The 14,986-nt window shown below is 39.6% G+C and overlaps 1 protein-coding gene across 1 annotated transcript; it reads left to right on the top strand.

The window, feature by feature from the left end:
* Positions 1 to 2,334: 2,334 nt before the first annotated feature.
* Positions 2,335 to 14,400, top strand: GLB1L (galactosidase beta 1 like). The gene is made up of 16 exons (XM_070955945.1): positions 2,335 to 2,412; positions 3,396 to 3,568; positions 5,617 to 5,767; positions 6,122 to 6,182; positions 6,398 to 6,492; positions 7,540 to 7,720; positions 7,812 to 7,870; positions 8,684 to 8,805; positions 9,261 to 9,301; positions 9,449 to 9,567; positions 10,250 to 10,324; positions 10,755 to 10,844; positions 11,005 to 11,118; positions 12,035 to 12,166; positions 12,959 to 13,165; positions 14,081 to 14,400. Exons 1-16 carry the CDS (start codon positions 2,359 to 2,361, stop codon positions 14,294 to 14,296), a joined length of 1,890 nt encoding a protein of 629 aa, XP_070812046.1. The 5' UTR covers positions 2,335 to 2,358; the 3' UTR covers positions 14,297 to 14,400.
* The last annotated feature ends 586 nt before the right edge of the window (positions 14,401 to 14,986 follow it).

Below are 14,986 nucleotides of genomic sequence, written 5' to 3'. Positions count from 1 at the left end.
GCCAGTGCGCTGGCTGGTGACGTTATCACTCTGCGCCGCCTGCTCTGCGGCCCTGGAGGTAGCTAAGCAACCACTCGAGGGGAAGGAGAAAGTATCTGTGAAAGAGGAAAAGAGGGCGGGAAGTGGAGAAAAAAATGATAAGCAAACAGAGAAAAACAGACAGAAGCCATGAGCTCAAGAGCAAGTCTGTAGAGTTTTTAGACAAAAAGTGTTGGGCTTCAATATTGTGGGTTTTATTTGACGGGGGGTTACTGAATATTTCTTAAAATGTGTCACTTTGAATTCAGCAAAGACTTATTTTTAAATAAATGCGTATAGCCGTATAACTTAGTCCAAAGGTGCTTTTTTTTTCCCCCCTCAAAGAGGCAACTGGACTTACTGGTTTTTCTTTGAAGATGTTTCGCTTCTCATCCAAGAAGCTTCTTCAGCTCTGACTGGATGGTGGGAAAATTGAAGAAGCTTCTTGGATGAGAAGCGAAATGTCTTCAAAGAAAAACCAGAAAGTCCAGTTGCCTCTTGGGGAAAAAAGCACCTTTGGGACAACCATGACCTGGATGACTGAGAATCTCCATAGACCATTTAGTCCCAAAAGGCTCTTATGTACTTGAATTCTGCCATGAAAATAATATACTGCTCAAAAAAATAAAGCGAACACAAGCAGAAGACATCCGAGATCTGAATGAATGAAATAGCCTTATTAAATATTTTGTTCTTTACATACAGTAGTTTATACACTGCTCAAACAACTAAAGGAAACACAAAACTACTGTATGTAACGAACAAAGTATTTAATAAGGCTATTTCATTCATTCAGATCTCGGATGTCTTCTGCTTGTGTTCCCTTTATTTTTTTGAGCAGTGTATATTCAGTGTACTTCACACAGCAGTTAAGATAATGCCAAGCAAGCTGTGAAAGGCTCTAAATGAGTTCCTCTAGATACGACAATTTATTTTTAATTTCAACCGTTTCTCTAGAAAACTTAGGGCAACATGTATAAATCACCACCACCACAGTAGGCCAAAGTCTTTTGGTGAAATTTATAGAAGTATAGGGATTCAATAGTGGCGAACAATGTGTAAGGATTCAAGGCAGATGTAGTTTTAGGCACTTTAACATGCCGGATATCGCAATGGGAGTTTTAATAAAATTTAATTGTGACCATTTTAATAATATTATTGTGATCATTTTAATGAGCGGCATGGTGGCCTAGTGGTGAAGACACTCACCTCCCTCTTGGAAGGTTGAGAATTCAAACTGAGGTAGTGGCAGATGTTACCTAGGGCACAAAGAAAAAATATATGTTGCGAACATTGCATAAGCATCAGGAAGGGCACTGGCCAGTAAATGCTCAGCTTCATCTAGTCGCCCTAACTCTATACTGAATAGAGACTACAGGGTCTTAAAAGGGGGGGGGGGAATTGTGATCATTTTAATGTTGACAGCAGACATTTGACATTCTGATCAAGTAACTCCTTTGTAGCTTAGATTGCAATGGCATCTAGAGCCTGATTGGTTTTACCTAAACTTTACTATTCAGTGACTCCTAATTCCTTAGTTTATAACAGCATCTCATTATGAGGTGGCACAGAATGTGGTGATGCCAAGGTTAGTGTGCCCCCCGCTGGGACATTATGCATTGGTTACCTTGGGTGTCTGTATGGGTTCCCTGTTAATGAATGAATACAATGATTATACAGGTCTGGTGAGTAAAAGGGACTTCCAATGACAAGTTTCAACAAATGGGACATAGAACACTGAAAAGCATGAAGATTATATAATTACATGATAGCAGCACACAATATTTAATAATTAAAATACTTGATATTCTTATGGAGCCTTTTGCTCTCTCAGAATAGGTATGTATTAGCTTGTTTCAGAATCACCATATTTGATTCTGATCATTTCAACATTTATTAGATCTACAAGAAGTGTGAGTTATCTCTAAATACAGTGTGTATAATTTATTATTTAAAAATAATTGATGCTTTTGAATCAATAACATACAATGCAATATCAGCTTAGGTATATTTCTTTACACTCTCACAGATAACTATTTGTCTTTATCCTGCTAGTTTGAGGAAATGTATGTTTTGCATAAACTGTATACTTGGTAATGGTAAATAAAATCTCTGTTTCAGTTCCTCTGTTTCATTTTTGAATTCACAAGAACCTTGGTACATCACAGTATTGTATTATCCTCTGATATGACTGGCTTTGGATTTAGTTCATTTAAAAAAAAAATATTGACAGTCCTTCTCCCCTCCCAACTCATAGGAAGCACCAGGGCCTGCCCACCAGATTGTCATGTGATATCTTCTTGCAGCTTCTTGTTACAGGCTGAAGTTAACGTTAAACAGATGGGGCTGTGGCTGTATATTTTCATTGTAGTTTTGGGAGGCTTACGATTTCAGGTAAGCAAAAACAATTAGAGAAGGATTTTATTGGGAAAAATGCTGAAATGATTTTTTTTCAACTTTTAAGGGAAATATAAAAGATTTATTTATCTGCTTTGTAATCTTCCATGTAGTCTCATAGTCCAGGTTTTTCTTTAGAATCTTTTTGGCACTTCTTCACAACCTTCTCCTAATATTCTGTTTGTAATTAGTGAGTTGATTGCCATACTTTTGAATTAAGCTCCTGTGTAATATAATTATCTTGGAATTCTTATACATGGAGCATAATCTGTTCTGCTCATTAGAAATTCTCAACAGTCATGTGACTCGGCACAACAAAAAACACTATAGAGTTCAAAGTATTTTAGATTATGATCTAAGTCACACAGAGCAAATTAATCATTTATTTTTCAAAATAAATTCTCAACAATCATGTGATCATGTGTGATTAGCTGGCTGATAATGGGTAACCATATCATGGGTTATAAAGAGATGAGTAACTCCACAATATGATTCAGTAGAAGATCTTACATAGGCCAGTAACCTAGAAAGAGTTTAAGTGAATAAGTGAGGGGCAGACCTAAATATCAGGTATAAATTGTGATTGAGACGTTAGATTTGAACTTGCAAGATTTGGAGCATCAGTGAGAATGAGATATGAGTTACCTTGGGATGCCTTATGTGACATGTCTAGGTACATGAGATGTTTCCTCCTCAGGAAAGTATTGTATACAGTACTGTAATGTCCTTCCATTCTGAAATGTTGTATTGTTTTATACTAGCTATTCATAGGTCTGCAAAGCAGAAATACATGAAGGAGCTAATCAGTGTTAAATATATAGTTTGAACCAATGATGTAAAATCTGTAATTATATCTTATTATGGCCATGGAACAAATGGATCTTCTACCCCTACCCCTAACCTTAATAAATAGTTAAAGCAGCACTGTGATTGTATGCAAAAAGACAATATGAAGCTTTCCTTCTTTTTCTGGATAACAGGGCACTGCAGCAGTTCGTTCCTTCAGCATTGATTATAAAAATAATTGCTTCCTCAAGGATGGAAATAAGTTTCGTTATATCTCAGGCAGCATCCATTACTTCCGTATCCCACCAATTTATTGGAAAGACCGGCTCCTCAAGATGTATATGAGTGGTCTCAATGCTGTACAAATGTAAGTGATCAGAAGTGATTCCCAGCTGGGACATTACTCTTTGCTGTAACAGAGACTAGAGATTGAAACTGATCATAAATGTTCCAATTTTCTAATTGGAAGGTTATACTTTGGACTATATCCAATATTGTGAGCAGAGAAATTCATGCTTATTGAAAATGGATCTGACTGAAGTAATGAAAATCTTTTATTCTATCATAAGGTCTCATTAGGATATATATAACCTTGTGCACATACAGTATGTCTGTATAGCACTAACTGTATGTATGCACCCTGTTTTCCCGAAAATAAGACCTATCCAAAAAATAAGACCAAGCATGTTTTTACATGTGTGCCTAATATAAGCCCTACCCAGTGGCGAAATCTACCGGTTACTACCGGTTTTGTGGACATGGCTTGGTGGTGGTGGGGGGATGTGACTGGGTGGGCGTGGCCAACTTTTTTTTTTTTTTTACTTTTAAAACCATTTTTTCTACAACCTCTTCGGCAAAGAGATTGTAAAAAAATGCTTTCAAAAGGCTCTGATGATCCCAGCTGAGTTGCCTGATCAGCAACTCAGCTGGGATCATCAGAGGCATTTAAATGAAAAAAAAAGGGTTTTTTTCTTTTAAATGCCTCTGGCGATCCAAGCTGAGTTTTTTAAAAAGCCTCTGCCGATCAGGCAACTCAGCTTTTTTCTTTTAAAAGCCTTTGACGATTTCAGCTGAGCCACGCGATCATCAAAGGCTTTTCTTTTTTACTTTTAAAAGCATTTTTTCGGCCAAATGAAAAAATTTAGAAAAAATGCTTTTAAAAGTAAAAAAAAAAAAGCCTCTGATGATTGTGCGGCTCAGCTGGGCATGGGGGGGGGCAGGGATTTTTCCTACCAGTTCTCCGAACCACCCGCCTCCATCGCTACCAGATCAGGCAATCCGGTCCAAACCGGGAGCATTACACCCCTGGCCCTACCCCCTCAAATAAGCACTACTTAAGCCTTTGCAGCTGGCCGGCCACGTATTCCACCTGGTTGTTTGCGGTGCTGCAGCCACGAGGTGGAGGGTGGGGGGTGGAGCTTACCTAAAGGCCCCTGCAGCCAGGCCATCCATGCCCTAACACCTGCCTCACTGCAGCAATACCAGCAGCCATGTGCAGCAGTAGCCCACAGGGCTGCCAGCCCACTTCTGCTTGCTCGCAGTAGAGCAGGAGGCCAAGTGGTGTGCTGATGCCATGAGGGATGTCAGATGTCAGGGTGTGGAGGGCCTGGCTGTGGGGGCCCTGAGGTAAGCTGGTGCAGGGCACGTGGGATAGCTCCACCCCTCCGCCTTGCCTTGTGGCCATGGCACAGGCACATCACTGGGCCTCCTGCTCCATTGTGGCCACAAACAAGCAGAAGAAGTGGGCCAGCAGTCCCGCGGAGTCCTGCTGGATGGGGTTGCTGGAGCTGCCATCGCAAGGCAAACAGGTGTCCGAACGTGGGTGGCGTGGCTGCTGCAGGGGCCCTGAGGTAAACCGGTGTGAGGCGCATGGGACAGTTCCACCACCTTGTCTCATGGTGGTGGCACTGGTGCACTACCTGGCCTCCTACCTCACCGTGAGCAAGCAGAAGTGGGCCTCCCATACATGGGAAAAAATAAGACACCCCCAAAAAATAAGCTCTAGTGCTTATTTTGGGGCCCAAAAGAAAATAAGGCCCGGTCTTATTTGCAGGGAAACGGGTATATAAAGCAGCATGTTTAATTACTGAACATCTTTCTGCTACAATTGGGATAATTACCTCTGCCCATCATTCCAATTTAAAACTAAGGGAGAAAATGTTTGTTCGCATTCCCTGCTTGCTATTACTTATGTCTGAACTTGCTGTCAAGCTAAGTTGAGAAATAGGGATTGAAAGATGTACTTGAAGTACAAAAATATTGTTTAATATTTAATGCCAGAAGGTTAAAAGCATGGTTTTGTTCTGTTTACCCTATTTTACAGTATTTACCCTATTTACACTTCTATTTTACAGTAACTCTTTTTTGTCTCTCAGAAATCTATTCTGGATTGAAATGTATATTTTAATTCCTCAGTTATGTGCCGTGGAATTACCATGAACCAATGCCTGGAATTTACAACTTTTCTGGGGACAGAAACTTGGAAGGATTCTTGGGCTTAGTGGCCCAATTAGGGCTATTGGTGATTTTGCGCCCTGGACCCTACATCTGTGCTGAATGGGATATGGTGAGGGCTGTGCAAAGATTCAGATAAGTCTTTATATTTTAAGCATTTGAATGCTCCACAACTTATTTTAAGCAGTTAATAATTTGATGAGCTATCTTTCCCTCAGTTTCCTTTTATAGCTTTTCTTCATTTTTAAATCTTGTATTTTTCTTGCTTTATAATTATATGTGCATGCTAGCATTTCATCTCATCATTCAAGCAACTACTTTACAATAATTAAAATCAAACCTATTTTTGCAGTTTTGAATTCTCATTTTTTGGCAGTTCTTCAGTTGTTACTCCCTGGAAGAGAGTATAAATAATGTCTTTGACCTTTGTTGCACAGTTGGATTACTTTGATATCTTTTTTCCTAGGGTGGCCTTCCATCTTGGCTGTTGGCAGAACCAAATATTATTCTACGAACATCTGATCCAGGTAAAAGGGAAATCTGAACCAGAGAAAGAAAACAGAATTTCCTCTACCTTCTGCAGAAGCAGAGCATGTATATGAACTTAATAACAAAGCTCAGTGTATTCTTCCAGACTTCTCTGCATGCAGCCTTGTAATCACCAGTTCTTATCTTAGTACTACATGGGACATTGAGCAGAGTATGCTCATTTTTAGCTGAACAAGTTGCTTTCTACTCTCAGGTTTTCTGCAAGCTGTTAACAAATGGCTGAGTGTCCTGCTACCCAAGATAAAACCTCATCTTTACCAAAATGGAGGTAACATCATCAGTATCCAGGTGCGTGAAGCATAAAACATTTCAGACATTTTTCCCCTCAGTTCTTTATTGTGTGCGTGTGTGTAAGTTATGTCTGCTTGGCAATAGCCATGTGGTGAATATAGTAGGGTGTCAGGGTTCCTGACAGGAGCCCTGGGCAAGCTATAACAAATAACAGATGGGCTTGTTTGGAAAACAAATCAGAGGTGGCTTAATGTCAGGATTCCAAGAAATGACCCCATTTCAAAACAGAAATCCGAGGCAGATTCTCAAGGAACAGTTTTTATTTTGGAGACATCATCTTGTCATCAACTAGTGAAAAACCAACTCTGAGTTTTCCCAGGCTTTCCAGCTAGATATAAGCAACTTTCTCCCAAAATAATAAATCACATTATTCAATCCAGGCACTGGCTGGTTACCTGGCAACTTCTTCCTCCACCTCCAGCCAGCCAGCAGTTGGAATGTCCTTGACCTAGGAATGAACTAGCTTATTTTAGTTACAAACACCCCCCCCCCTCAGCTCCAAGCTTCGTCAAGCCTGAAGCAAAGTGAAAGAACCCCTATTAGAACTACAGAAAAGGAAAAGGAAAAACTCCCACAGCCAGAAAAGCTTCGGGGTTGACAGGGGGAATGCAAGTTTTTTCACTTTCATTAAAATAGACAGACCCTAAACAACAATGTTTTGGAAAAGGTGGAGATCAGACCTAGTGGCTATAAAAATTGAATTCTGGAATCTGTTGACAAATTTTTGCCTAGCAGAATCCTTTTGGATCTTAAAATCATATTATCCAGTGCCCAACATTTTACACAACCTATATTTGCTGTTTTTCACTATCAAACAGCAAAGACATTTTAGCACCCTTCTCACTTATGCAGAGGGGGAGCAAACTGCTTCCTTTAAAACTAGCTCAGCTGCATCTACTTGGGAAACCAACATATGGGACAAGTAGGTTGCATAAGCTGCTATATATACAGCATTTGACAAATGCATCTTATTAAAATCTGATCCTTTGGCAAATGAGGGGCTCTAAGTCACCATCCTTTAATTCCCCACTGTTCTCTAGGCAGGTGGAGAATGAATATGGAAGCTATTACGCATGTGACTATGACTATATGCGTCACCTCCTGGCTGTTTTCCGCTTGTATTTGGGCAAAGAAATTGTGCTTTTCACAACTGATGGCCTCAAAGAATCTGAGCTGCAGTGTGGGACCCTGCAAGATTTATATGCCACTGTGGATTTTGGATCAGGTAGTGCAAGGCTAAATGATATGCACAGAATTCATAGGATCTGGAATGGAATTATCCTTTGACTTCTACTCTGTTTTTTGTTCTTTGACAGACATAAATGAGACACGAGCATTTGAACAGCAGCGTCTGGTTGAGCCAAGAGGGCCACTGGTGAGAGCAATTGGCCTTGCCATGTAGGAAGAAGCAACCTGTGGCTTTATACTGTTCATTTCTTCTGAGCACCTAGAGGTGCTTCTAGGGAATTGCTAAGAAAAGGGAATCAAAAGTATTCATGTATGTTAAATCCTTATTTGCCTCTATGGTTTGTAAGTTGGTGCTTAAAGCAATAGAAATTGTAGTCCTATGATTTCAAGGATGTCTAGTAAGCTATGATTCCATTTGCCTGTCTTGGGTGATGCCAGATCTGTAGGCCTCAAGATTCATCTCTGTCTACAAAAATTTCTGAGAGCTTAATTATAGAATAATTAGTTAGGTGTGTCAGAAGTACTTTACAGTATTTTATTGTATTTCACTCATTTTTCCAAAAGAAGCCAGAATGATGTCCAAAATAACGATAAATACAAAATAAAAATAAAATGAACAATAATTAAAAGTTGCTTTTCTACAGACACCCACACAATTATATATTAAATAACCACTTTACAGTAGACAGAATACCAGAGGTATTCACCTTGGAGTATGTTTCCTAATTGGTACACAGCTTAATTTTGGACACAAATGAGATCATGAGCAGAGCCACCAAAGCTGATTATAATGTACAGCTTGGATATTATTGTTGAAGTATGTGGTTCCATGGACCATAAATCATAATGTATCAACTAATCTATTTTTAAGGTCTGACTTATTTATCCTATACTCTCAGATTTTAACATTTGAGTTGGAGCAAAACTTACATATCATTTTAGGTGTTGAAAACAGCTTTGCTACTATTCCATAAAAGTCTTAATTATGTTTTTCCCCTAGGTGAATTCTGAGTATTACACAGGCTGGCTGGATTATTGGGGTGAGCTACACTCCACGAAAAATACTACAGTTGTGACTAATGGCCTACAAAAGATCCTGGAATTAGGAGCCAACGTCAACATGTAACCGTGAGACTATATGGGAGAGTGGCAGGGGGACAGAAGTAATAGAATTGATTATTAAAAAAAATGAAGTATGTCTAAGATACAAGTCATGGCTCTTAGCTTCATCTTATTCTGTATGGGTATTTTGATATGTCAGATGGTGTGTGTGTGTGTGTGTGTGTGTGTGTACAATGTTATTATCTTTTCTTTAATGATTTTCATAGCAGATAAAAATTTCTAGCAGAATGAAGATGTAATGTGAAACTCGAGCATATTTGGGACTACCCTGGATTCACTATTTATCTTATTTTTTATAACTGGCTGGCTGGAATCACATATTATTCTAAGCAAAACCAGACAGGCCACATTATGGTTTATCCAGTGTGCAAAACTGTTCTATGACTATGACCAGTCATTGTCTCAGTGCTTGGATGGAAAGTGAATTCTTATTCTGCTGCCTGATCTTTTTCTAGGTATATGTTCCAGGGCGGCACCAACTTTGGTTACTGGAGTGGTGAGTTTCTGGGTCCTTTGGGTTGCTGCCTCAGTCAGACATTGTGAGGCTTAGCTTCTGGATGGAAAATAGATGTTCGGTACCTAATTGCAGATGGTAATTAAAAATCCAGAAGCCTGTTTTGTTCTCAAAGGTTTCTCTACTCAGGTGCTGATTATAAGGACAAGTATTATCCTATCACTACTAGCTATGACTATGATGCACCTCTCTCAGAAGCTGGAGATCCTACAGAAAAACTATATGCCATTCGAACCATCATTGGCAAGGTAATGATTCAGCACTCTTGGCAGTAGAGTGAGAGGCAATGCTGCATTTGATACTGATTGAAAGAAATTATTTGTTCTATTAATAATCTGCTCTTGTTATTGCTGCGGCCATGCAGTCACAGCCAGGGTAGGATATCAGCCTAAAATTTTAAATTTAATCAAAGTACATTTGAATGAATTATTGGCAGTAAGTTTTAGAAGCAAGAGATAAGTTCTATTCATGATTCCTAGAAGAGGAGGAATGGAATGACTACCAGAGTTTGGTATTACTGCACCAGACAGCCATGATATAGCCAAATCTGGTTCAATAATGCAATCAAGTAAAAGTGTGGTAAATTATATTTGGGCTTTCCACATCCAAATCTCCAATGAACTGCATGTACCAATTTTTAGTTCAGCAATTATTTTCTCATTCTCCTCCACTTGTAGTACAACTATTTTTGGAACAAGAGAGTGGTGATGTTTCACTAGCAGATGGTAAATAATACTGGGGATTTAGATGAATTGCTTAAAAGTTATCTCCCCACCTCCAATTTTTAAAGATTTTTTTTTCTGGTAGGAGCCACATCGAGGCAAGGTAACTGGTTTATTCTTTCTGTGCTTCAGTTGCTAAATGTGATGTTGTCATCAGCTGAAATTGATGTTAAGTTTGACCTCTTTTGCTTTCTTTAAAAAACTGCAGTTTCAACTTGTGCCTGCAGGACCAATGCCACCTCCCACTCCCAAATTTTCATATGGTTATGTATCTTTACCACTGGTAAGTTAGAGTTTGAAGATACTGTATTCCATCAGATGTTCATGAATTGGTTAATGGGTAAGCTATTCCTGTAGTCTTACATGTTGTTTCCCAAGATGGAATCAAAGGTATTAAAACAGATTTTGGAACAAAAAAGAGTTGTTGATATATAAAACATGTCTGATGGTATTGATGGCACCAGTATTGAAATGTTGTGCTCCATGCCCACATCAGGAATTTAGCAGAACCACTTTTCTCATTTTTAAAAGTGATATATTTATATGGTAAAGCATTTTTTAAATGATATAGTTATCTTTCTGCTTGTTTTAATGTTGCTTATACTTACTTTGTAATATTATTTGATATTTTTAATGGAAATGATTTGGGGAAATACGTTTTTTGTATCTTACTTTTTAAATATTATAAATACAATTTCAGTTTTTTCTTACAGTGTGTGGCCTTTTTGGATATTCTAAGTCTTCTCTCCCCGGGCCTACCATTCCATTCTTCTTTCCCCCTCACTTTTGAGGCTCTGATGCAGGTAAGAAGTGAAGTCTGCAGCATCAAAAAGGGAAGCTAAGAGTAGTTCCACTAGAAAATTCAAGAAAACTCAAAGCTGAAAAAAAATCCTCTTTAAATCTTGCCTGTTTCATGTTTGGATTGCAGTCCACATTTGCATTAGTTTTCATTTTATATTTCAGACCCATGGCTTTATGTTGTACCGGACTGTTCTTCCAGATGACATCCTACAGCCTGTTTTGCTCTCCGTCCTTGAAAATGGGATCCATGACCTTGCCTATGTTTTACTTAATGGAGTAAGCTGAAAAGTGGAGACATTTGTATAATCCAGGCATTTAACCAGGGGTAAAATTAAAAAAATTCCCCTACCGGTTCTATGGGTGTGGCTTGTTGTAGGGAGGTCATGTGACTGGGTGGGCATGGCCAACTCAACATCACTCACATCGAGGGGCCCCTCCCCAGCCCCTCCCCTCCCAGCTACTCCTTGTCACGAATGGCAGGAAAATGGGGAAGGGAATATTCCTGCCTACTATCCTTCTCTCAGTCTGTGCTGAGATTGAGGAATGGATGACAGGCAGGAAAAATCCCCTTCCCCATTTTCCTGCCTTTCACAAAAACGGCTCCATTCCAGCTGCTCCCCCACCCCGTCCCCCTCCCTCCTGGGGACTACTTTAAAGAGACAGGCTGCAGCAGCTCTGTTCTGAATGGAGGGAGAAAAGTTAGCATTCTCTCTGCTGCATTTAACATTGAATTCTGTGGCAGAGAGAATGCTAACTTTTCTCCCTCCATTCAGAACGGAGCTGCTGCTCCCTTTATGGTTCCCTCCTGGCCCCCTCCCTCCTGGGGACTACCTTAAAGGGACAGGCTGCAGCAGCTCCATTCTGAATGAAGGAAGAAAAGTTAGCATTCTCTCTGCCACAGAATTCAACATTGAATTCTGTGGAATATCGAGTGGCCGGAAGAGGTGAGTGGTGACCAGCCGGATGTGGGTGGGACCAAGGAGGGGTAATTACTACAAGTTCGGCGAACTGATGCCCATAATCCCTAGCGGTTCACCAGAACCGGTAGGATTTCACCCCACGTTTAACTGCCAGGGGGGAAATGTCCCTGGTTCTCATGGTGATTGCTTGAGGTTGCTGAATGATACAGGGGTTTTGTTTCAGTTTTACAAGTGCTATTCAATTGTTAATCCTTTATTCTTTCTCCCTTGAGAAATATAAAGGGACACTGGAAAGAGATAGAGTAAATGCCATCAATATAACTGGTCAGCTAGGAGATTCATTGGATTTGCTGGTGGAGAGCATGGGTCATATCAACTTTGGAGCAAATAACAGTGACTTTAAGGTAGGTAAAGAGTAATGCTTTCACTTTTATTCATAGAGGTACATTGGATTGGGATGGGCTCTAGACAGCTACATTATCACATTTCAAAGTTCAGTATTTTCTGGAACAGTAAGCAGTTTCTAGGAAATAAGCAGCAACAGAAGTAATTTGAAAGAATTGGGGGTGGGTTTTTTTTTTTTTTTTTTGAGACTTGGAATATTAGGCACTCTTGTGAAAAATGAGTTGTAAAGCAAAAGTGTAATGAACTCACTTTTAATCATTGCAAGTTCTGATGTACCATGTTTCCCCAGAAATAGGACCCTATCTTATATTTTTTTTGAAACCCGAAATAAATGCTTGGCCTTATTTTTGGGGATGTCTTATTACTTTGGGGCACGTGGAGCAAGATGGGACTCCTCTTGCCGTCTTACCTGATTTCTACCTCTGTCTCCCTAACCAGAGGAAATGGCTGCGCATGGCGTTAAATATTTTTGGGGAGGGCTTATTTTCCCGGGGGGGGGGTATTTTAGCGTATGTGTTCAAAAGCCCAATTGGGCTTATTATCAGGGGATGTCTTATTTTACGGGAAACAGGGTAACTTATTAGTTGCTTGAATAGCTTTATTCCAGTTTTAAGGGGAAAAACCCCTAAAGAATCCTACTGCATGGAAAATGACTAGGACTTTACAGATAATAGCTGATAGTTTTGACAATCAGCAGGACTCAACTCTTTTCTCACACAAGGGCTACAGATTAAAAGCCAAATGTATGTATCCTCTTCACATCTTAGTGCATTTTTCTCTTTTTTGCCCAGGGCCTGACCCACAATCTTACTTTGGGTTCTACCATTCTAAGCGACTGGCTCATCTATCCACTTGATATTGACTCAGCTGTGGCCCAACAATGGCCTCCGTATGTCCCACGAAGCAATAGCACCACAGGACCTGCTTTCTATACTGGGGTCTTCAAAACACCTGGTATCAACTATGACACCTATGTGAAGTTTCCAGGGTGGAGCAAGGTATAGCACTCTTGAACACAATTTTATCTCCCATTAGGCAGCGAGGTGATTTCTTTGCTTCATCTCATTGCTTAGGCAATGGAGCTTCTAGGATCCAGATTGCTAGCTGCAGCTCTTTTACTATATTTATCCATTAAGCACTTTATAATTACAGGCAATTCAAAAATTAGTTTATTAGCAAAAAGTTGCCTTTACTTACAATTTTAAGATTATCAAAATTAAGTGGCCATTAAGGTCAAAATAGGGAACAGGAAAGACAAAACATCACAATGCCAAAAAAAGTTTTACGTAATTTAAACTAATTAAATAGAGTTACTTTATAGAAGTACCCTGGGTTAGGGTTAATAACAAAGATTTACTTGTTTTAGCATTGTGTAGAACAGGAGTCCCCAATCCCCTGGCCACAGCCCACTACCAGGCCTTGAGCCATTCGGAACAGGACTAGGGAAGTGGTGAGTGAGCGTGCACGTACATCCCCACTTGTGCAAGTAGCGGGTGAGCGCATTCGCACATGTGAGTGTGGAACCATCTGCCCTCCTCCCCCCACCAGTCTACAAAGCCGGAAAGGTTGAGAACTCTGGTGTAGAACATTAATATGCTTGCTAGTTGCCCCTATAAACTCCTATAAAATGCATTCAGTATTTCAAATTACATAATCACATAAATAAGAATAATCTCTTTTTACCATCTAAATGTATGTCTTCCTATTGTTATGTATTCAAATCATAGAATTGCAATCCACACACATACAGAATTAACTTCTAAGCCTTGTACTAGTAAATTTTCTCTTGCCATCAATGATTTTCCTGGCTTTGGGTAGATAATAAAATATGAAATCAATGCAGTAGTCTCTTGGAGTGCCCAAATAAAGATGAAATATTACTTTATAAAAGTCACTTTTATCTTTTTAAATAGGGCCAGATCTGGATCAACGGTTTCAACCTGGGCCGTTTCTGGCCAGTTCGTGGACCCCAGCAAACCCTCTTTGTGCCTGGCTTTCTCCTCAATACCTCAGTCCTCAACACTATTGTAGTGCTGGAACTGCAGAATGCACCATCGAGCCCAAAGGTAGTTTTTCTTGACCGTCCCGTTCTCAACACTTCTAGCTTCTCTCTAAAAGACATGAAATAACTGGAAATACTATCCAATTATGACATTGCTGAGACCCATGGCAAAAGAAATGTAGTTGAAATCACTGTCTTGTAAGAATCAAACGAATAAAGTATCGGACTGTAGCTTAAACTCTAATGAACAAATTAAGTAAACCACAGATATTTGGAGATCAAGTCTTTCACTGGATTATTAGTTGAAGTTGATGCTGTATAAGCGCTCAGGATGGATAATACCCATCACCAAATTAAATATGCAGGTACCTGGCATAGCACTGTAATACATTCTTGGCATGGCATTAGTATCAAAGATGGAGTTGCAATTGGATACTGGCAAAGTTCAGTGAAAGGAGGATGAATCAGATAAGCACAAGACATACTTGGGGATAAGGCACCTTTAAACGTCAGAAACAGATGTAAAGTTCTTTGTGCTTTATATGAAGTAGATCAAGGCTCTACCTTGATTCTTAAGACATCTATTGCCACTTGTGAAAGTACTAAGAGATAATCAGATAGCATTAGGTAAAAAAACCCAGCACTCAAGGATTCTTCCGTTTTTGTTATCTATGATCTTTGTTCAGTTATTCCTTAATATAGCCTTCTGTAACCAGCACAGCAAAGATGTATTACAATTCTTAACTTACAGAACTCCCAGTCAGCAGTTAATTCCAGTGGGACAGGCCCAACATATCTGGGGAGAGAAGTTGCTCTT

Source organism: Pituophis catenifer, unplaced genomic scaffold, assembly GCF_029215685.1.
Source record: "Pituophis catenifer annectens isolate HBS135680 unplaced genomic scaffold, rPitCat1.0.hap2 SCAF_1, whole genome shotgun sequence".
Taxonomy (NCBI): Eukaryota; Metazoa; Chordata; class Lepidosauria; order Squamata; family Colubridae; genus Pituophis; species Pituophis catenifer.
This window is presented reverse-complemented; position numbering and strand designations above follow the sequence as displayed.